We start from the raw sequence: 22,683 nt of genomic DNA, 5'->3' as shown, positions 1-22,683 counted from the left end.
TAAGTGATAATATTTTTATTGTATTACTAAATACCATATATATATTTTTCACTGTTACAAATTTGTAGATACATGAATGATAATACATAATTTATATTTTATAGTTTGTTGGTATGATGTATTTACACATGCAGTTAGTACCAATGTCATGCTACATTTCCTTAGGAGATGCCCATTCAAAACAAAATAAGAGCAGAATGTGAGCAGCTTATCTACTGTAGGAAAATACTTCTGGAGAGTGGAATGTATACCAACCTGCATCTGCAAGTTCAGTATTAACAATATTAGATTTAATTTAGATTCCCAGGTCATGTTCCTTTTTTAAAAAATACACATAATTAACACATTTATATCAGAAAAGTGTTCTCCTTCTTTTCTTTCTTCCTCCCAAGTTCCCTCTTTTTGGTACTTAAGAAAGAACACAGATACACCAGGATCCATCAGCTAATAATAAAGGGCCACAATCTAAAAAAAAAATGGCATTTAACAGTGATACCATTTAAAAAGCAAAACATTAGAAAAATATTGAAGCTAAACATAAATCAAAGTTCAGCACAGTGATTTTCTGGTTATTAGATATGTTATGGAGTCACCACACAGCCAAGAAACAAGGCATTGCTTCGGGAAGAAAAAGTTAACACTAAAATTATTTCAGTTAGAATTTGAGATGCTAAATAAAAGACCATTTATTTTGTGTTTTATTTTCATAACATAAGTAATCCATACACATCCTGTGTATTAACAGATTTGCAACTTTTGCTATAACTTTACAAATGCTTCCATTTAAAAATTTACATTTGTAATTAAAATTAGATATTTACTGAGCCCATAAAGTTGCAAAGGGGCATGATAAATAAAATAATGAGACTAGCTGTCCAATTATATTTTGGTTCAAAGTTAATCATGAAATTAAAAGTAAAACTTCTTAGACATAATTATCTAGAAAGGTGAAGGGGTATTAAATAAAACTCGCCCCACCCCCCAGGCAGTTTGGAGTGTGGGGGGGAAAACCAACTGAATAAACAACTCAAATCTGAAATATTAAGTTACAAATTATTTAAATCCAGTGTTTTTTGTTTGTTTGTTTGTTTTTACAATAAATGTTCAGAAGGAACATGCATGTTATGGCAAACATAAGGGCCCGAAAGAGTTAACACTATGTTCATGCTAAGGTGGCTACTGCTGATCTCTGCTGGGCTGCTGTCTCCTTAGGATTTATTGGCTGAGCCAGAGGAACGACGCAGCTTCATGGACATACGGCTTTTGCTAGTTCGAGGAGACATTGGAGAGGCCAGGTCAGCCCCATCTACCTGCGTTGCTGTGGGAGTTTCACTGGGTAGAATCTCTGGGTAGGAGCCTGCGGGAAAAACCAAGAGCATTAGTCAGGTTACCCAGCTTCTCATCCCATAAAAAACCTTTCACTACTGATCTGTAGCAAAGAATCCCAACCTTTAATGAGGTCGTTTGAGAGGAAAAAGCCCCAAAAACTTGCTTGTTACAACAGTCTACTAATATTTTATTTAAAACCAAATGACCTGAAGGCTCATGCCGTATTAGCAAGAAAGCGCCAATCCTTATTTCCAGAGCCAGAACCAAGCACAGAACTCTCCAGAAAAAGCAATGGGAAGCAAAACCTTTGGGCCAGAAAGGACAGGGATCCAAAGCACTATTAGCATGCAGGAGGGGCTTAAGGAGTGGGTAAGAAGGACCAATTCCTATCTCTACGGCATAGGGTATAACCAAGAGAAGGGCCTTCACTGCTTAAACTTGAAAATAACAGTACCGATCAGTTCCAAAAGGAGTTCAGCACTATGAGACCATTATACATGCTGGGCGTTAAAACTGCTCTCAAGAAGGGAAGGAAGAGGGCACGAACTCGCATGTGAAAGTCAGTCAGAAAGACAAACTGACCCCTCACAACGTCGCAATTTAGAAGAGATAAGCAATGCTTTTCTTTTCTGTTTTGCAATTATATTATCCAGTCCTAGCAAATAGGTAAGAAGCAAAGCAAGTTCAAATTAGAAAATTCTTTGTGTCATTTACAAAGTAGTTCTTCACCTCTGTACTTTATTTCCATGAATTATGATTCTTTAATAGACAGCAACTCTACAGAACTTTGCACATTATAGGCTCTCAAATATTTTCTGAATGAATAAGAAATTACATTACAAATAAAAGCCCTTCAAAAAAAAACCAAAAACAAAATCAGCAAACATAATAGAATAACAAAGTTTTAAAAGTTCTGTATATTTTGAAGCTCTTTAACCCAGATTTTCTGGGTCCTGTATACATGAAAATTTTCTTTATGTGTGTCACAGCAGACAGACACACATCATACAGGTTGCAGGCTTAAATTTACACATCTTCTTACTCTGTAGGGAAACCTTTGGCATATTTGTTAGCCAATGTAGCACCTCACTGACACTTCAAGCTCAGAAATAATTATACTAGCACTTCCATACAATAAAACGTTTGTGCCTAAACTGAAGTTACGAATATTTATAAGGCAACACAGACCATTCAATAGGGATACAGGTCCTATTGAGATGTAGCCCTTAATGTTTTGGTAGAACACTTCAAAATAATTTTAAGGCCAAATGTTCTTGTTATATTTATGGACAAACATACATTGTCAAAAAATATTTTTTTATTCATAATCCAGGTCAACTGCCCTGCTTTCCAAAGTAACTTCTCCAACATTCTTTCTAACTAAAATAAGGTTGACCTTCAAAATACAAGGAGAAAGGAGGAAATATATTTCTGTTCACCTCTACTCTTCCTGAAGATCTGAATTGGTTGATACTGGAAAAACTAGAGGAGAATATGAACCCATGGCCCTTTTTAGGAAAGCACTGCAGATGGATGGCAGAAGGAAAATGAAGAGCAGTAGCTCATGCTTTTCTGGTAACGCATATTATTCCCGGCCTTCCCATGGCTATTTACCTTGAGATGGCCAATGTTTTCTAGTGGAGGTTTTGGGAGGAAGAGAACTATCACTGCATTTCTTTCTTTGTTGTAAATGAAGAAATGGAGTAGCGAGCAGAAGTGCGAAAACAAAAGAGAAGATAGATAACAGATATGAGAGACACAGTGCAGAATTTTACAGGTGTTAACTGAGGAGCAGAGAAGAGAGTAATCAGGTTTTTAATATGAAATACAATTGGTCATGCAATGTGTTAGAGTGATGATGTTTCACAATGGATAATGCTTTGTAAATTCAAATGTTATACTTACCAACTAACAAGTTCAAATAGGAAAAAAGAGAAGAAAAAAAATTGTCTATGAGAGATGCTATAAACATCTACCTTTCAAAGTGTTTATTGTATTGGGGCTATGCTATCCTGATCCCTCAGGCATAGAATCTCTAGAGCCCCACATTAGTCATAGCTGCCACATTAATTAAAATTAAATAAAAATAAAAATTTGGCTTCTCAGTGCACTAGCCACATTTCAAGTCTTCAGCAGCCACATGTGGTTAGTGGCAACCATACTGGACAGTGCAGATACAGCATATTTTCATCATCATAGAAAGTTTTATTGGAGAGCACTGCTTTAGAGTAGGCCAAATTCAAAGAATATTTTTCCCAAAGGCAGGAATTCCCATGTCTCCCTTATTGCCTTCAGCATGAAATCCCCCCATTAGTAAACTGAGTCAAATCAGGCTTTTTAGTGTGTTTAGTCTGTAGCTATGAGTACCTCCTCACATTTTAGCAAATATTTATGGTATATACTCAGCATACTCAAACTCTATAAATAATTTAAAGCAGACAGATCTCAATTTTATTTACAAATACATATATATTTTTAATTTATTTACTAATTGATTTGAGACAGAGAGAGAGAAAGAAAGAGAGAAAGAGAGAGAGAGAGAAGGAAACACCAATTTGTTGTTCCAATTATTTATGCATTCATTGGTTGCAACCCACAACCTTGGCATGTTGGGACGACACTCTATCCAACTGAGCTACCTGGACAGGGCTAGATCTCAATTTTATTTTTATTTTATTTATTTATTTTTAAAGAAAGGCCTTTTTTTTTCTTAAATATACTTTATTGATTTCAGAAAGAGGAAGGGGGGGGAGAGAGAGAGAGATAGAAACATCAATGACGAGAGAGTCATTGATTGGCTGCCTCCTGCACATCTCCTATTGGGGATCGAGCCCACAACCTGGGCATGTGCCCTAACTGGGAATCAAACCTCCATCTCCTGGATCATAGGTCGATGCTCAACCGCTGAGCCACGCTGGCCAGACTAGATCTCAATTTTAGATATAAAGAATACAGTGATACCTACACTTATTTCACATCCTATTCTGCCGAAGGACTGATTTATAGCACCTGAGTCATAAAGAATGTTAATTTATTTCTACTATTAATAGGACTCTTATATTTCTACTATGGACTCTTACATTGATGCATCTTCTGTTACTAACACTGGTATAGTACTCACACAGACTGTGTCTATATCTTAATGGTATAATAAATTGACTCATATATTGTACATAGATTACAATAAACTATTATTACAAATACATGTAACATGACAAATATGACTGTGGGAATCTATACAGATTATATAAGGGAACTTAATGAATAATTTATTGTGGCTTTGTACTGCTTGCTGCCAGGTACGACCAGTTTAAAACTGCTAAAGTTAGAGGGTAAATATAGCCTTTAAAAATAATTGTGACTCTGAAAGCAATTCCAATTAATACTGAACTAAGAGGCAATGTGATGTGCTAGAAAGCATGGTCATGGGTTAGACAGACATCGGTTAAATGCCAAGTTTGTCATGTTAATAGCTCTGGATCTTGGGCAAACTGACAGGAGACAGTTTTCTTATTTGTAAGAAAATGAAGGCAATACTAGTTATTTTGCAAAACTGTGAGGGATGAATGATGACATATGCAAAGATCCTGGCACAGAGCAGGTACACAATAAGTGAAGCCCTATAATAAGGCTGCTAAACAGCTAAGAGTGAAAATTAATAGACTTTGAATAAGAACAGATGAGGATTAAAAAATATATATAAATTAGAAATACTTTTGAAGAAAATGATCACTTATAAAATATAATTATTGAAATGTGGAGAATACAACATACTGATAAGTTTAGTTTTGGGGACATTAAAGAATTTATCTACTCTTATGCTGATATTCCTATAAAATACAACCTTATATTAAAAGATGCAGACTACCCAAATAATATTACTGCTTTAATGTTGTTAAAGGAGTTATTAAGTGATTAAGATTAGCATGGGTTCACCAATGAATGTCATAAAGGAAATAACACATTTAAAATAAAATGGCACAGAAATATAGGCAAACGAATGGTATCATTTTAACATATTCAAGAACTACCATTATTGCAGACTTAGAACATATTAGTCTAAGGCTGTCATATTTTATCTCCTTACAAATGGAAAAACTGGGTTTAAGATAGATTAATTTATGTGAGATCATGCAGATAATAAAACAGCAGAACTAGGATTTAATCCAGATCAGTCTGATTCCAAAGCCCATACTTCTCCATGGCAACCTTAAAACTCTTTTTTAAAAAAGAAATTTTTCAATGAGTAGAAAAGTAGAGCCTTTCAAATAAAAATTTTTAATATTAACAATTTCAAATTTGTAAATATGACACGTTATTGGGCAATTTCTCTCAACAGCAAGAAGGGGTTAAAAATATTTAGAAAAAATGGGTAATTATAAGAGCTGAGATCATGGACTCTGAAGTCAGACTCTGGCTTTAACAAGTACCAGGTGACACTGGGTAAGCTTTTTCTTTTAAATCTTATAGAACTGCCATAAAGATTAAATGAGAGAATGCATATATAGTACTTAACATAGTGCCTGGCACTATTATTATTTTACTATTATCATTACAAAAAAATGTACTCTGAATGAATGTGGTATGTGGAAACTGAACCTATTAATTACTGTCACAAAAGGTTAATGGACTTTATTTAAGATTGATATTATTTGACTCTTGGTCAAGAACATATAAGCCAATTTTCAAGCTCAAAATACTGCTGAAAACATAATACAATTGGCTGTTTATAATTTTAGGCTAACCTAGTGATAAATATGATTAGGAATCTGTTTTTAAAAACATAGTAAACAAATTTATAGTTTATGCTATATGTTGAAAGAAACTGATTTTCCTGTTGGTATTTACAAATATTACTTAGGAGATTATATATCTATCTATCTATCTATCTTCTGAGGACCTAAAATATATTCTTTCAGAGCCTAGACAGGAAAATGTAAAATAACTTTTAAAGAAGGACACTGATCTTAAATGGTTACCTAAAGCAATGGCTAAATTTTGATGATTCGTTCCATCCAAAGGTTCAAAGAGATGGATCTGACCATCATAATGCTATCCCATCTACATGGGATTTTGTGAAATAATAGTAAATAGGTTAGAATGAAGAAAGATTCGATGCTATCCTAGTTCTTCATTATCACTCTTATCTAGATTAACTCTTACTTTGATAGCATACATAGAAATATTTGAATCTTATTACTAATTTTAAAAATACTTATTTAAATATGAGCCTAGCCCAACCAGTGTGGCTCAGCAGTTGAGCGTCCACCTATGATCCAGGAGATCATGGTTCGATTCCAGGTCAGGGCACATGCCCAGGCTTGATCCCCAGTAGGGGGTGTGCAGGAGGCAGCCGATCAATGACTCTCTCTCATCATTGATGTTTCTATGTCTCTCTCTCCCTTCCTCTCTCTGAAATCAATAAAGATATATTAAATATGAGCCTATAAGTTTTCTAAAGGTAATTACACAGTTGTATGTAGGTATAGATGTATGTATATTTATGTGTGTATTTGTATATATTCATACATAGAGAATCAACCACCAATCAATCCTTTAATTTTTAAAGTACTAAAATTTCTAACTTTATTTGCAGAAGAACAATAAATCCAAAGGGAGTTATCTATCAGCTCAATTAAAGTAATGGGATATTAGAGGTACTTCTAAATATACTACACAATAAACATTAAAAATATTTATGGCTAATAATACTGAAGACGACAATACTGGATAAAAATGGGTGTTATTTTTAATGCTGAAATTGAGAAAGACAATATTTACTGTGTATTTTCAGCAAAAAATCCAGTTTCTTACTGGTGTTCCATAATTTCTTTTAGTAAAAAAAAATTTGATTTGAAAAGACAATGTGCTATTAGGGAAAAATATCTAAATTTTGAACTACCAAGGTAATTTGGCCAAGAAGAGGAGTCATTTCATTTTAAAGTTTAGAGTCAGAGGAGAGGTGCTCGTGAATATAAAAAAAGTTAAAAAAGATCACTTTAAAACTTTTGATATTTTCCACACACATGCCTGACAAAGATAAAGGTTTTTTTTCCTGTAATTTTAAAAAAAATAAGGGACAAGAACAATCTAATAATGTTTTAATGTAGTTATTGTGATGTCACACTTTGTTGATCTTCCATATCTCCCCTCCATGACCTAAGGGATAAAAATAATTTCCCTTAAGTATCAGTCTACTGCCACAGAGTCCATTTTGAGAAAACGCAGTTATGAAATTTATGGATCAACTATGATATACCAAAAATGTTTTTCATATCTATTTAAATAACACTAAAAATTATATTTAAAAACCCTCTCTTGTATTTCAATGTCATCACATTTGGTACATTACTGTTAAACAGAAAGTTAGTTTTAGATAATCTTAAATCAAGTTGTCAGCTTAAAAAATAGTATTTTTCCACACTATTCCACCAAATAAAATTATATTATAGGATTGGTTAGAAATATATTCTTTATATGTTTATCATATTGGCATTACTTTAAGCTTAATTTCAAATTATTGCATTAGTATTGATTAGTAGTATTTTATATACATGGAGTATGCATAGGATATTTAAAGCTGATTTTCACTTGCAATTATAAATGCATTTCCTCAATGTGGCAAATTTTATCATATGTTAAAAAGTAAAAATGAACCAAAAAAACTTCACATTGTTATGTAATTTCTGTAAGTCAGGTCCATATTGCTATTATATGGTTTATTTCATGTGGTCTCTCTCCCATTTTGACTTCTAACTTTAAAGGGAGTTCTATATGTATGGGGTTGTTCAGGACAGAAAAATAAAAATTTAAGGCAATTGGAAGAAAAAATAAATCATTCATCAGATAACAGAATGTTTTTGTTACTGTAGAAGTAAATATTTCATTTTTATATTGTGTTGAACTGAGAACCATTCTGCTAAAACTTTCTATCTTTAATGACTATAAAGTCTGCAAAAAAAACCATATAAAAACGTATTTGGTAATACTGGCCCAAGTTATTTACAGGCTAAAACAACCTCTTAAAAATTAGAATGTTTGCTTCTAATGGTTCCTAAAGGCAAAGATAATTTAAAGCAATTAACTGAACGTTCTACAGCTGTGCTGTCTTCACAGCCGGGCTGTATCGCAATCGAGCTGTTTTGTACTGTATTGTTTCCTTCTTCACTGCACCCCCCCAAAAAAATATAACTGAAAGAATTTTTAGCACTTATTATTAGGTATATGTTAAAACTCACATTTTCATTACTATTTAGATAACTTTAAATTTTATGTTAACAAGTTGCAGAATAAATAAGATACTGAAATACATTAAAAAATAAGCCAGAGGAGCCTTGACTTGGTTGCTCTATCATCCGTTACTTAAAGCCTCAGAAAGTGAGCCTCCTAATGACTTCCCATATTATGTATCTGGCGAAATATGCGGGATAATATGCAAAATAGAAAGGAATATGAGGAAGAGGAATGTGAAGGACTCCAGCTTGCAAACAACTACAACATGAAATTGATACTCTATACATTTAAGGGGAAAAGTTAGTCTGAATGTCGTCCCATTATCAGTATTTTTCAGTTGTGAAAATTATAGCTCGACTATGTGATACACAAAAGTATTACTCATATCTATTTTAATAGTCTATCAGATATTCTTTATTATTAAAAATGACATTTCCAGGTATACTTAACTAGTTTGTAATTTGTTGTTCATTACTTTACTTTTAATATCTTTCTTCTACCATCTTTCTTTATGCCAAATTGAGTAGTTTTAGAGAGTATCAATCCACTGAAGTGAATCCTAGACTTTTTAATCTCTTTCAAAAGATTCAACCTAGTCTTAATGCAATTTTATCATTGCTAAGTCTTCTATATTAATCAAAAGGGCTCTAAGATTTTAGGTACAATTATTTTTATAATGCCCAATTAAATGATGACAGAAATGGAAGCTTTAATTTTGACTAAACCTCAATTGAGAATTACAGTATTTTTTTTCAAATAAATCAGGCAAGAAAAGGAATACTGTGCCTTTTAAACTTATTTAATATAAAGAAAACTTAGAGAATTTGAAGTGTTACTATAATGAACTTCAAGTATATTATATTCTCTTTTCTTGCTTCATTTGAACACCATTAAAATAGTCATCTTTGTATTTTAGGTGCCTACTACAGTGTAAGGCACAGAACAGTTACTTGATGAGTTAAGATATTCAATAAAAATGCAACACATTATAAAATACAAAGACATACCATTTCAGTTCAGTAGTACTACTTTTTCATGCTGAGAAACAAAGGTCAATACAACAAGGTGTAACTAATTTCAACCAAGAGTTTTATTATTAGTTATTTTTTATCCCAGAACCAGAGTTAGTGTTTCATGCAGACTTGGGTTAGTAAGTATAATTCTGGAAAAAATTTAGTGACCATTTCTGAAATGTTTAGTATGAACCAGGGCAGTGTTAAGTTTGCTTATTGTCTGAGTTACAAGCTTAGTGCTTGCTAATTTTAAAAAAAGGAAATAGGGGAAGAACAAAGAATGTTTTGGTTGACACTTTGTCTTACCTTTGGATAAACAGAACTGATATTTAATGATCTAAAGAGGGAAAATAAAATAAATGAAACAATCATAAGGAGTGCAAAGTATTACAGAATAGGAAGGCCATGAGTCATTTATTTTTTACTGATTTCTTCAAAATTAGTTAATAGTAAAAATGCAGTACCCTCTTATAATCTTTAAATATTATAAAATAATTAACTGTTTTAAGTACTTTTAAATCTAGACCATTTAACTTTATTTGTAAAATTAGAGATAAGGCAATATTCTTGGCCATAAAATTCGATCCTCTAAAGCTGACGGTGAGTGCACACTCAACCTGTGTCTCTTTCGCAGATACTCCCTTCAGTAATGATTCCATGAAACACAGCAGTCACTGCCCATTAGCTCAGATAAAATGTACTTCTATGAAGACTGTTGACTTTCAAACGAACTCCATTTAGGTAAAAGAAAGTATAAATCAAACTTATAGGCCAGATTCAAATATTAAATAATAATAAAAAATATTTGTATTTCAATGTTGAAACAAATCTTATTTGAGCAAGTTTCCCATTATTTTAAGAGTTTTTAGAACAAAAGGGTATTGCATTTCAAGTTCAAATAATGACAAGTAACTAATACTCGCTTTTAATCTTACCGGCATCAGATGGTAAATGATGGTAGGGAGCTGGAGAGAAAACCTGTGCTGCAAAATCTTCAAATGTTGTTGGTTCTAAATGGTGCTGGACAATTGTTTGCAGGTATCGCGCTCTCTCTTCATAGCTGATTTTCTTCAGTTAAGGATGAAGTTAAGTGCAGCTTACATTGGAAAAGAATAGATCTCATCAAAAAGGACTTTAATTACTAAGCCATCAGTTATAATTACTAAGCCATCAGTGCTTCATAAATACAATGATTCATTAAACTATTCTTGCATATATCAAAACTATGGCTTTTTAAAGAGTAAAAATATGGTTTTTAACATGTTTACACTTCAGGGTACCACTATAAGTGGCAGCTTAATAGGGAGACATTTATGAGAAAATAATTATAATACTGAACTGTTGGAAGAAAGAAAGTTAAGTTTACCCGAGAAAGGATTCAACTGCTATCAAGACAGCCCAGGCTCATCTTATCTTTTTTTAAAAAAAAATTTATCTTTATTGTTGAAAGTATTACAGATGTTCCCCTTTCTTTCCCCATTGACCCCTTCAGATTTACTCTGAAAAGCCACACAATAAATATTATAATGCTGCTTAAAATACCATGTCTGAAATTCTATATTTTTCATTTGTAAAGACTTATTGTGAAAAATTCCTGCATATCTTCCTTTTTTTTCTAAAATCTTTGCATTTTCCCAACAATTGTCCTCATTTTGAATGGAAGACTACTGTTGCTGTAATCCTTGAATAACTCCATGCGGTTAAGATAAATACATAGTTGAATCTGTATGTCAGGAAAAAATACCTAGTCAATTATAACACTGAAACAAGCAGGAATATTTGCAAAGAGACCACAGGACTCCTAAATACTGTCTAACAAAGCATCTACAGGGCACTGACACTGACAGAAAAACACTGTACTTCCCTTTCACCACATTTTCTTCTCTGATATTATTGACAAGCAACCAGTACCTTGAAGTGTTGTTGCTTTTGAACAACCCACTCCAGGCTTCCTGTTTCAGCAGGCCTGATTGTGCTGTTAGCACAGAGAGGGCGAGAAAGAGAGAGAATATTTCTGTTGTTCACGAAAGCAACTATGGAAATGGCTGTCAAAATGTAGAGCAGCAGGCAGCAACATACAATTATCAGGAAAAACTCACATGCTGACTTCATGTCGTATAGTTCCTGAACTGAGAAATCAGTTAACCTTTCTTCTACAACTTTTAAAAGTTTTCCTGCTGCACTCAATATGCTCTGTTGATGGGCTTTACATAAGACATTTAAATAAGTATAAAGAATAATAAAAATTTGCCTATTGTTTTTTCTCCCCACTGATTTTCTGAAACTCATTTAAATATTTTCTCCTCAAAATTCCTTATTTTTAAAAAAAATTACATTTCAATTACTGTAGTTCTACAATTCTAAAATTGTAGCCCAAGTCTACAACCAAGACCAAGAAAAAAAAGTTGGGGAAAATAATTTAAAATTCTAATTCAATGGGAGATACCATAGCCAGTTCTACTTACAAAAGGTTATTACGAAGAGGGAAAAAAGCGTAAGAGTAAAGGTAAGACTATATTCAATAGGTACTTGACCTAAATTGTGATATCTTTTGCCCTCTAAATGGCTTGAGTACTTTCTCCTTGTATTACAATTTATTTTATGCATTGAAATAATCTGAATTCCAATTCCTTGCCATCCACTATTTTCAATTCTGCACACTGAGGCTGAACTTAAAAATAATTTTACTTCTGAAATGGGTAGCAACAGGACAAGATGCTATATTAAAATGATCAGCGGTAAGGATTTTATGGAATCATATAGACATTTTTGAGTGCTAACAGGAAAGAAATACATGGCACTTCTAACAGGTATATGGTTAGAAATGGAAGGGGATGAAACTGATGGTTCAATCTAAATAATACCACATATCTCACAACTTGTTGGAAAGTACTTTTTTCATTGGGGGAGATTCACAGCTGCCGAATTTTCTGCAGTTAATAGAGTCCTTTGATTCACAGCAGTGCCCCTTGTACAAAAAATACTGGCCTTTGTGTATTACCAGAAACTAATTTTCTATTTGGCTGAAAAGGGAAAAATGGGGTTATTGCTTCTCCCTCCTACAGAGCTTTTCATTATGCCTGATGCACTCAACTTCTAAGCTCTTCTGAGAAAAAAAATAACTGAAGAGGCAAGAGGTAGAAAAATGAGCTTGTTAGCACATTAGAAGTGAAGTATCTTGGTGGGCCCTAGAAATTCCCAGTGGTGTGTTAACTTATCACTCTATGCATGCTGGCACTGATAGTCTCCCAATTGATCACTCTCTTTTCGCACCAAAGGTGCTGCCAGGAAGCAAAGGCTGAAGGCCCACAGGAGAACAGTTTGCTATCAAAACAAGCTGTTTTTAAAAGTCTGTTTGAATGGGTAAAATGCTTCATGAAAAGTAGGGTGGAGACACCTACCTGCTTTTAAAATGCTCTACTTTCAGAGGGCTTATAAATGAAATATTTTACTTTATCTTATTATATTTAGAGTTTACACAAAAATTAAGCATAAAGAAAGCAAATGTTAAATATTCCTAAAGCAGGAGGATATTTTCAATGTAGTGAAATTTATTAAAGCAAGAAATGACTATCTAGATAAAATACATTTTGGAGTGTAATTCTACTTCGCTATACAAAAAAAGACTTATAAAATTCTGAAGAAACTACCATAAAGCTATATAAGCTAAAATTATCCATATATAATATATTCATTTATATAAAAACACATGATGTATTTAATAAAATTACAAAATATCTTCGTTAGTGAAAATGATACTTTCTAAAACAATTTTTAAGGAGTGAAACAATCATTAATGATTGAATTTAAGTGAAAAGCTATAGCACTTATCACAAATTAGGCAGGCTAATGTCTGAAGTTTTCTTTTGGGGGCGTATTTTCAGAAAGCACTGCTAGCCTAGTAAATAATTAGAGTCTACAGTAATTAAGATTCTAAAAATTCTTTATAATTTTCCAAGTTTGATGTGGCCAAATAAATGAACAAGATTAAAACAAACCAACCTAATCTATTGTACTTAAATCTTTTCCTCTTTTTACTTCAAAAACATAGTATTAAGGAGATTTAACAAACTGAGTACTTAAACACAGTCCTCAGTCCACAAACAAGGTGCTTTTTGTGACTGAGATAACGATAAAGTTCCAAACAGTGCCATTAGCATCTGCAATGGTAAACATAATCCAATGCGGTTAACTCCTATATCTCCTAAAATAGGTTAGACAAAGTTAGACACTCATTCCTCAAAAGGCAGCTCTCTACGGAAGAGTTATCAGCACCTATAAACTGAGTGGCGTACAACAACTTCAGGGCTAGCCATAACAGGATACCCCAAGCTATATTCCTATGGTAAATGCATGTTGCTGTTGGCATTGAAATTAAAAAACTGAAATGGGTGAGATGATACACAGGTAAAGGTAAACTAACAAATTCAGAGCAAAATTTAAAGTGCAAGTCTATCTTGAATTAAGAAGGTTTTTATTGTAAATTTAAAACCACCCAAGCCAAACTAGCTAATAAAAAGAAGCCATTTGATGAAGGAGACTTTTAGCTGGTAGGACTCTTTAATACAAAACTAGCCAATCAAAAGAAATAACACACAGGTGCTGCAATCATAGCAATACAATTATCCACTAATCCTCCTTCCTTCTACTTTCTGCAAAAGCAGAAAAGAGGGGAAGGAATATTACTATTTTAAAAATAATAAAGGGAACCAACCAAACATTTTCTATAGTACAAATAGTTGAAACCTAATCTGTACTTCATAATATTAAGTTAACATTACTATTCATTTAAAGTGATTTTAAACTTATGTATGAAATTATTTGTGGTCCTGTCACTGTGTCAAGACCAGCTATCAAGAAATTGGGGTTCAATTTCAGCCCAGTCCTGGAAAGAGGTGCATGAATCTTCTGTGCCACAGTTTATCTGTATGTTAAATGGGGATACCACCACCTGTTCCTATTTATGTCACAGGGATGTCAAAGATAAAGGATATAAATAGAGGGTAACCTCAAAGTCCCCCTACATCTGTGCTGAAAATAGTTTATTCTGACCTTTGGGTCAAGCCTTTGTAAACAGCAAGTACTGTCTCCATGAGGACAATTTTCAATGTCAGTTTAAGAAACATATGTATTAATATGCAAGAATCCTTTGATAATATTTGTTTGTAGTATGTATAGAAGGACTTACTTAGATGAGAGGAAACTGATTTCTCATGAGAAAAAGACAATATGAAAAAGATACCATAGAAGGTTAAATAGTACATTTTTCTATTTTACTAATGTATAGAAAAATAAATAAAAGGTAAATATGGTTTTAAAGAAGCAACAACCTTTCATGCTCCACAATAAATTTCTTAATAATATAATGTAATTTCAAACTTTTACTGTCAGAAAAAGCAAAACTTTCAGTTTTGTGATGACGACTTCCATGGCATGCCCAGTAGGTAGGTGTACAAACATTTAGCTCCCAGGATCACACCAAAATTAAATTATAGGACAACTGTCACTGAGAACCACCAAAGACTAGCTGAAGAAAAGTCCAATAACCAAGAATATAAAGAAGTACCCACAATGACACAGGAGGCGTGGAGACAAAGAAAGGGCAGTTGCCATGTGATTAAGAATCAGGATGGATATCTTGGATGTGGAGGTTACCACCTCAGAAGCAAGGGGTCCCAGCCCTACACCTAGCTCCCCAGCCCAGGGCACCAGTGCTGAAAAGAGCAGTCCCCATGACACCTGGTTTTGAAGGATTGTGGCTGAGTAAGATGAATGGATGATGGAGTCCCAGGCATTTCCCCCTTAAGGAGACACTCAAGGACTTGATTGCTCGCAGATTCACTTGCTCTGGGCTCCAGTGTGAGGGCTGGAGGGTCAGGGGTCAGGGAGGCTCTCTCTAAGGGTTGAAATGTTGGCAGGCACCATCACTCCTTTGTTGAACCCTCTCCATACCCAGCCCTGAGGAGCAGGTGGGTGCCAAATCTGAGCTCTCCATTAACTTGGCTAACACTCTGCCCCATCCTGGTGATTACCTGAGACCTTACAGCTGGCCTGAGCTGCTTCCAGCAGTTTTCCCACAAGAACAGCCTACTTCTGGCTTATGCTGACAACTTGCCTAAATCTCTCAAGGTCCACAAAACCCAAACAAGCAACAGTTGACCTCAGCTTGCCCTGTACCTCTTGCAAAGCAGCCCTAAGCCCAGCACAAATGGTGATCGGTCTCAACTTGCATTGTAACTCCTATCAGGTAGTCCTAGCCTGGCATAAGCTGCAGCGAGTGTTGGCTGGAACATAGCTTGAAGTAACTGGGTTCCAGCACAAGAAGCAGCTAGTCTCAGCTCACATCGTGGTGCCCACCAAAGGGTCTCAAGCCTGGCACAAGTGGCAGCCAGCTTCGGTTTGCAGTATAGCTCCTCCTAAGGACCTCCAAGACCATCGCAAGTGGTTACCAACTGCAGGTCACTTTAGTAGCTCTTCACTAGGTGGCCCCAAGCTGGGCACAAATGTCAGCTGACCTTGGCCTGAACAGGAGCCCTTCCTAAGAGTCTCCAGAACCAACACCCCTGGTGAATGGATTCAGACCACAACAGAGCACCACACAACCAGCTCCACAAACGATATACCCAAAGGGCAAGCTCGGATGGCACCTGAGCACCACTAAAGGAACTCCTGCTCTGTGGGGTCAGCCCCTACACAATAGCTTGTCCACTGTAGTCATGGCCAGCCCTCATAGCCTGTCAGACTGAGGGTCAATCCCATCCACTGACACACTAACAGCAATCAAGTCACAACAACAGGAGGGCACACACAACCCACACAAGGGACACTGTTGGAGCACTAGGCTCAGGTGAACAGGAAGACTACACCACTGGGTCTCACAGTACAACTACAACATAAGGCGACCCTACCAAGCCAGGGAGATGCAGCAGATCTACCTAATACACAGAAACAAATACAGGGAATCAGTAAAATGAGGAGGCAAAGAAACATATCCAAAATGAAAGAACAGGGCAAAACTCCAGAAGAACAACTAAATGAAATGGAGACAAGCAATCTACCAGATACAGAGTTCAAAACACTGGTTATAAAGATGCTCAATGGACTTAGAGGAAGAATAGATGAACTCAGTGAGAGCCTAAACAAATAAGTAGAAACTATAAAAAAGAAATACTCAGAAATGAAGAATAACTGAGATGAAAACTATATTAGAGGGAATGAACACCAGATTAGATGAAGCAGAGGACTAAATCAGTGATTTGGTAGCAAAAAACACCCAATTGGAACACACACACACACACACACACACACACACACACACACAGGAAAGAAAGAATAAGAATAATTTTGAGGGGACCTCTGGGATAATATTAAGCATAACATCAATCTCATCCTAACGGTATCAGAAGGAGAAGAGAGAGAACAAGGGATTGAAAACCTATACAAAGAGATAATGATTGAAAACTTCCCTAACAGGGTGAAGGAAATAGACATACTATTCCAGGAAGTCAGAGTCTCAAACAAGATGAACTCAAAGAGACCCACATCAAGACACATCATAATTAACATGCCAAAGGTTAAAGACAAAGAAAGAATCTTAAAAGCAGCAAGAGAAAAGTAGTAAGTTATTTCCAAGGGAACTCCCATAAGACCGTCAGCTGATTTCTCAACAGAAGCTTTGCTGGCCAGGAGGCATTGATATGAAATATTCAAAGCGATGAAAAGCAAAAACCTACAACCAAGATTATTATACCCAGAAAAGCTATCATTTAGAATTGAAGAAATGACAGTTTCCCAGAACATAAAAAAAAAACAAAAACCAAGAGGAGTTCACCACTAAACCAGTATTATACAAATGTTAAAGGGACTTCTATAAGAAAAAAATAAAAAAGATCAAATACATAAATAAGAAAATAAAGGAAAGAAAAAAAAAATCTCACTGACAAAGGCACTTAGAAAAAGCAGTGGATCAACCAACACTAAAGTTCAATAAAGGTTAAAAGGTTTAAAGTAGGAAGATCATGAATAATTACAATAAACTAAGGAATACACAAAAACACACATAAAAAAGAGGTAAAAAAATGACAAAAACATAAACATGGAGAGGGTGAGTAAAAATGGTAGTCATTTTAGAATGGGTTTGAATTTAAGCAACCATCGACCTAAAATAGACTGCTATCCACATAGGTTGGCATATATGAAGTACATGATAACCATAAACTAAAAATCTTCAAGATATATACAAGAAGTAAGGAGAAAGGAACCCAAACATGACACTATAGAAAAGCATCAACATACAAGAGAAAAGATAAAGAAAATAAGAAAAAAAAACCACCACAGAATTTAAAGAACAATCAGAAAAAAACTAAAACGGCAATAACTACATACATATCAATAATTACTTTAAATGTAAATGAATAAATGATCCAATCAGAAGACATAGGGTGGCTGAATGAATAAAAAAACAAGACCTGTTCATATGCTACCTAAAAGAGACCCATTTCGGATCAAAACACACATACACAGACTGAAAGTAAAGGGATGGAAAAAGATATTTCATGAAAATGGAAACAAACGAAAAAACCAAGGTGGGGTAGCAATATTTATATCAGACAAAACAGACTTTAAAACAAGGGCTGTAACAAGAGACAAAGAAGGATATTTAATAATGATAAAGGGATCAATCCGCAAGACGATCTATTTCTCATAAAAAACTCACCTAAATATATAAAGCAGAGATTCCAAGATGGCAGCAGATTAAGTAGAAGCTACAATGACACTCTTCCAGGAACAAACTGTAATTACAACTAAAATATAGAAAAACCTGAATAATCAACTGAAAACTAGCTAGAGAGCACCCTCATAACCCTGGACCCAAAGCTGAGACAACATAGAGACTGGTAGGAAATGCAGAGGCTCAAGAGGGTTGGCTGGGCTCCCGCAGGCAGCAGCTAAAGATCTGGAGGGACATCTCAGCTGTGGGAGGTTACCACTGAGAACTCTGGGGTCTAAACCACAAGCTGGGCTTCCCAGCCCAGAACAAGAGAATTCAGAAAGGTAACCATATAACATCTGGCTGTGAAAAACAGCAGGGTTTCTTCTTTTTTTTAAAAAATATATCTTTATTGATTTGAGAGAGAGAGAGAAACATCAATGAGAGTCATTGATCGGCTGCCTCCTGCACACCCCTGACTGGGGATCGAGCCCACAATCCGGGCATGTGCCCTGACCGGGAATTGAACCCCAATCACCTGGATCCTAGGTTGATGCTCAACTGCTGAGCCACGCCTGGCTAGGCAACAGCAGGGTTTCTTTAAGCCAGGGAGAGAGGGTTGGTAATGCAGACACCCTCTTAAAGGGCCAATGCACAAGGTTTCATGTGTAGCTACTCACCTTAGGCTCTGCCATAGTGGAACTAGAGTGGTGTGAAGAGAATCCAGGATTCGGGCTCTGGAGATAGAGCTTGGAGGGCACCCGCCTGGACTTCTGTGCTGAGTCATTTCCCCATATGGCAGATGACATCTTTCTCAGAAAATCATTTATTATCCAGGCAGCTTTAGCCTGGGGGGTGGGAGTAGGAAGCAATTGCTCCACCCTGTTGGAAAACCTCTCACCCCATCCTGTGGAGTTTCTACAGCCTGAGGCTCATTAAGACTTTGTGAATAACAATAAGCCTCTGGGTGCTTTGAGTCTTTGCCTGATTTGCTTCTCGATCCAGGGCTTGGAGAAAGCTGATCTTGGTGCACATCTTAGTCCTTACCAAACTCACCCATACACAGCAGAGGCTGTGGATTGTGAAAAGTTTCAAACAGGGTTCTCAAGGCCAGGCACAAACAGCGTATGACACTGTCCTGACACAGAGATGATCTAAAAGACTGAGAGTCCTAGGAGATCTACTTAATACAGAGATAAACCCAAAACAGGCAGCCAAAATGGGGAGACAAAAAAACAAGCCCCAAATAGAAGAGTTAGAAATCCTCCAGAAGAGCTAAATGAAATGGAGATAAGCAATCTATCAGATATAGCGTTCAGAATACTGATTATAAGGGTGCTCAACAGCATGAGAAAATATATGGAAACTAAGAAGAAAATTAAGAATGACATAGTAGAAATAAAAAATACACTGGAAGGAATAAAGAGTAGATTAGGGCAAGCTGGGAGTCAGATCAGTGAATTAGAAGACAGGGTAGAAAAAAATCAATCAGAACCACAAAGAAAAAAAGAAAAAGAAAAAACAGGAGGACAGTTTAAGGGAGCTGTGGGACAAAATGAAATGTAACAATATTCGCATCATAAGACTGCCAGAAGAGGTAGAAAGTAGGCAAGGATTAGAGAACCTGTTTGAAGAAATAATGGCAGAAAACTTCCCTAACCTGGTGAAGGAAAAATCACACAGGTTCAGGAGGCACAGAAAGTCCCAAGCAAGAGGAACCCAAAGAGGCCCACACCTGGGCACACACATCATACTTAAAATGCCAAAAGTTCAAGAGAAAGAATCCTAAAGAGAGCAAGAGAAAGGCAATCTGTTACCTACAAAGGAGCTCCCATAAGACTGTCAGCTGACTTCTCATCAGAAACTCTAAAGGCCAGAAGGGAATGGCATGAAATATTCAAGGTAATGTAAAACAAGGATCTGAAACCAAGACTACTCTATCCAACAAGGCTATCATTCAAAACAAATGGTGAAATAAAGAGCTTCCCAGAAAAAAAAGGCTAAAGGAGTTTATCACCACCAAACAAGCATTGCAAGAAATGTTAAAGGGACTGATGTAATAAGAAGTAGAAATAGAGAGAGGGAAACAAAGGCATAAAGAATTAAAATGGCAATAGATAAATACCTATCAAAAATAACCTTAAATATACATGGATTAAATGCTGCAATAAATAGACATAGGGTAGTTGAATGTATAAGAAAACAGGACCCAAATATGTGCTGTCACAAGAGACCAACTTCAGAACAAAAGACTCACAGAAGCTGGAAAAAAAAACTTCTGGAGGACAGCAATACAGTCACAGTAGGGTACTTTAACATCATACTGGGAGAGGATTAAAGATGGAGGTCGACTTAGTGGAAGCTACACTGACACTCTTCTGGGACCAAACGAATTACAACTAAAATACAGAAAAACTACCCTGAAGACTGAAGACTAGCTGAAGAGCACCCTCATGACCAAAGAGGAAACGTGGAGAACACACAGAGACTGGAAGGAAGTAGGGAGGTGTGAAAGAGCTTGCTGGGCTCCCACAGGCAGCAGCTAAAGGTCTGGAGGGATATCTCAACTGTGCGGGGTTCCCACTGTGGATGACTCTCAGGGCTAAGCCCCAGGCTGGGCTTCCCAGCCAAGAGCACCAGAACTGAGAAAGGTGCCCACATAACATGTGGCTGTGAAAACCAGCAGGGTTTCTGCCTGCCAGGGAGAGATGGCTGGAAATGCACGCACCCTCTTAAAGAGCCAATATACAAAGTTTCATGTGCAGCTACATATAGTGGGCTCCAGTAGAGGGAGGGCAGAGTGGACTAGAGCTCTGTGAGGAGAATCTCGGGTTGTGGGCTCCGGAGGTAGAGCTCAGAGGGCACCCCTCTGGATTCCTGTGCCGAGTCATTCCCCCATACTGCAGAGGACATCTTTCTCAGGCAGAAATTTTGCTGCTCTTGCCTGGGGGTAAGCAACTGCCCCACACTGCTTGAAAACCTCTCCCCCTACCCTAAGAAGTTTCTAAAGCCCGAGGCTCCTTAAGAGACTGATAATAGTCAGTCACCCAACCCTGTGGAGTTTCTACAGCCTGAGGCTCATTAATAGAACCAGATTAATCAGCCTGTAGGCAGAAGCAGACTTCAGAGTGCTTTGAGTCTTTGCCTGATCTGCTTTTGGACCCAGACTTTGGTGTACATCTTGGTCCTGTTCAAACGCACCCAGCCCCAAAAGAGGGGAGCTCAAGCTGTGGGTTGTTGATAGCTCCAAACATGGTACTCAAGGCCAGTCACAAACAGCATCTGACATTGACCTGCACCAGAGGTCCTACAAAAAGACTTGGGAGTCCTAGAAGATCTACACAGAAACGAACTCAAGCAGGCAGCCAAAATGGGGAGACAAAAAAACAAGCCCCAAATGAAAGAACAAGAGAAGTCTCCAGAAAAAGAGATATGAAAATGAGATAAGTAACCTATCAGATATAGAGTTCAGAATACTGATGGTAAGGATGCTCAACAGCATGAAAAAAGATATGGAATATATGAAGGAAATTAAGAATGACATAGCAGAAATAAAAAATACATTGGAAGGAATAAACAGCAGAATAGAGGAAGCTGAAGATTGAATCAGGGAATTAGATGACAGGGTAGAAAAAAAATCACTCAATCAGAGATCCAAAAAGAAAAAAACAATGAAAAAACAGGAGGACAGTCTAAGGGAGCTTTGGGACAACATGAAACCTAACTGTTCACATCATAGAACTGCCAGAGGAGGTGAAAAGTAAATAAGGGTTAGAGAACCTGTTAGAAGAAATAATGGCAGAAAACTTCCCTAACCTGGTGAAGGAAAAAGTCACACAAGTTCAAGAGTCACAGAGAGTGCCAAGCAAGAACTCAAAGAGGCCCACACCTAGACACATCATAATTAAAACAGCAAGGCCCGGCCGGGCATGGCTCAGTGGTTGAGCATCGACCTAGGATCCAGGCGATTGAGGTTTGATTCCTGGTCAGTGTTCATGCCCAGGTTGTGGGCTCTATCAATGACTCTCATCATTGATGTTTCTATCTCTCTCTCCCTCTCCCTTCCTCTCTCTGAAATCAATAGATATATTTAAAAAAAAACAAAACCCAAAAAAACCAGCAAGAATTCAAGACAAAGAGAGACTATTAAAGGCAGCAAGAGAAAAGCAATCTGCTACCTACAAAGGAGCTCCCATAAGACTGTCAGCTGACTTCTCATCTCAAACTCTACAGGCCAGAAGGGAATGGCATGAAGTATTCCAGGTAATGCAAAACAAGGATCTGAAACCAAGACTACTCTATCCAACAAGGCTATCATTCAAAATAGATGGTGAAATAAGGAGCTTCCGAGACAAAAAAAGGCTAACGGAGTTTATTACCATCAAACCAGCAGTGCAG

At 36.3% G+C, this 22,683-nt stretch overlaps 1 protein-coding gene across 5 annotated transcripts in view; it reads right to left on the bottom strand.

The window, feature by feature from the left end:
- RALGAPA1 (Ral GTPase activating protein catalytic subunit alpha 1) overlaps positions 1–22,683 on the bottom strand; it is a 246,382-nt gene continuing 223,699 nt past the window's right edge. For 4 of the 5 annotated variants that reach the window (XM_081146266.1, XM_081146269.1, XM_081146268.1 and 1 more), the window contains 2 exons: positions 10,511–10,635; positions 1–1,357 (listed from right to left, as the gene is read on the bottom strand). In XM_081146266.1, the coding sequence (XP_081002392.1) occupies positions 1,209–1,357; positions 10,511–10,635 (274 nt within the window). In that variant the 3' untranslated portion in view covers positions 1–1,208. Of the gene's footprint in view, positions 1,358–9,881; positions 9,913–10,510; positions 10,636–22,683 lie in introns of all 5 variants that reach the window. The other variant, XM_081146267.1, reaches the window with a different exon arrangement.

Source organism: Miniopterus schreibersii, assembly GCF_964146895.1.
Source record: "Miniopterus schreibersii genome assembly, chromosome: 1".
NCBI classification, from domain to species: Eukaryota; Metazoa; Chordata; class Mammalia; order Chiroptera; family Miniopteridae; genus Miniopterus; species Miniopterus schreibersii.
The sequence above is the reverse complement of the archived record's forward strand: the minus strand, read 5'-3'. Positions and strand labels throughout refer to the sequence as shown.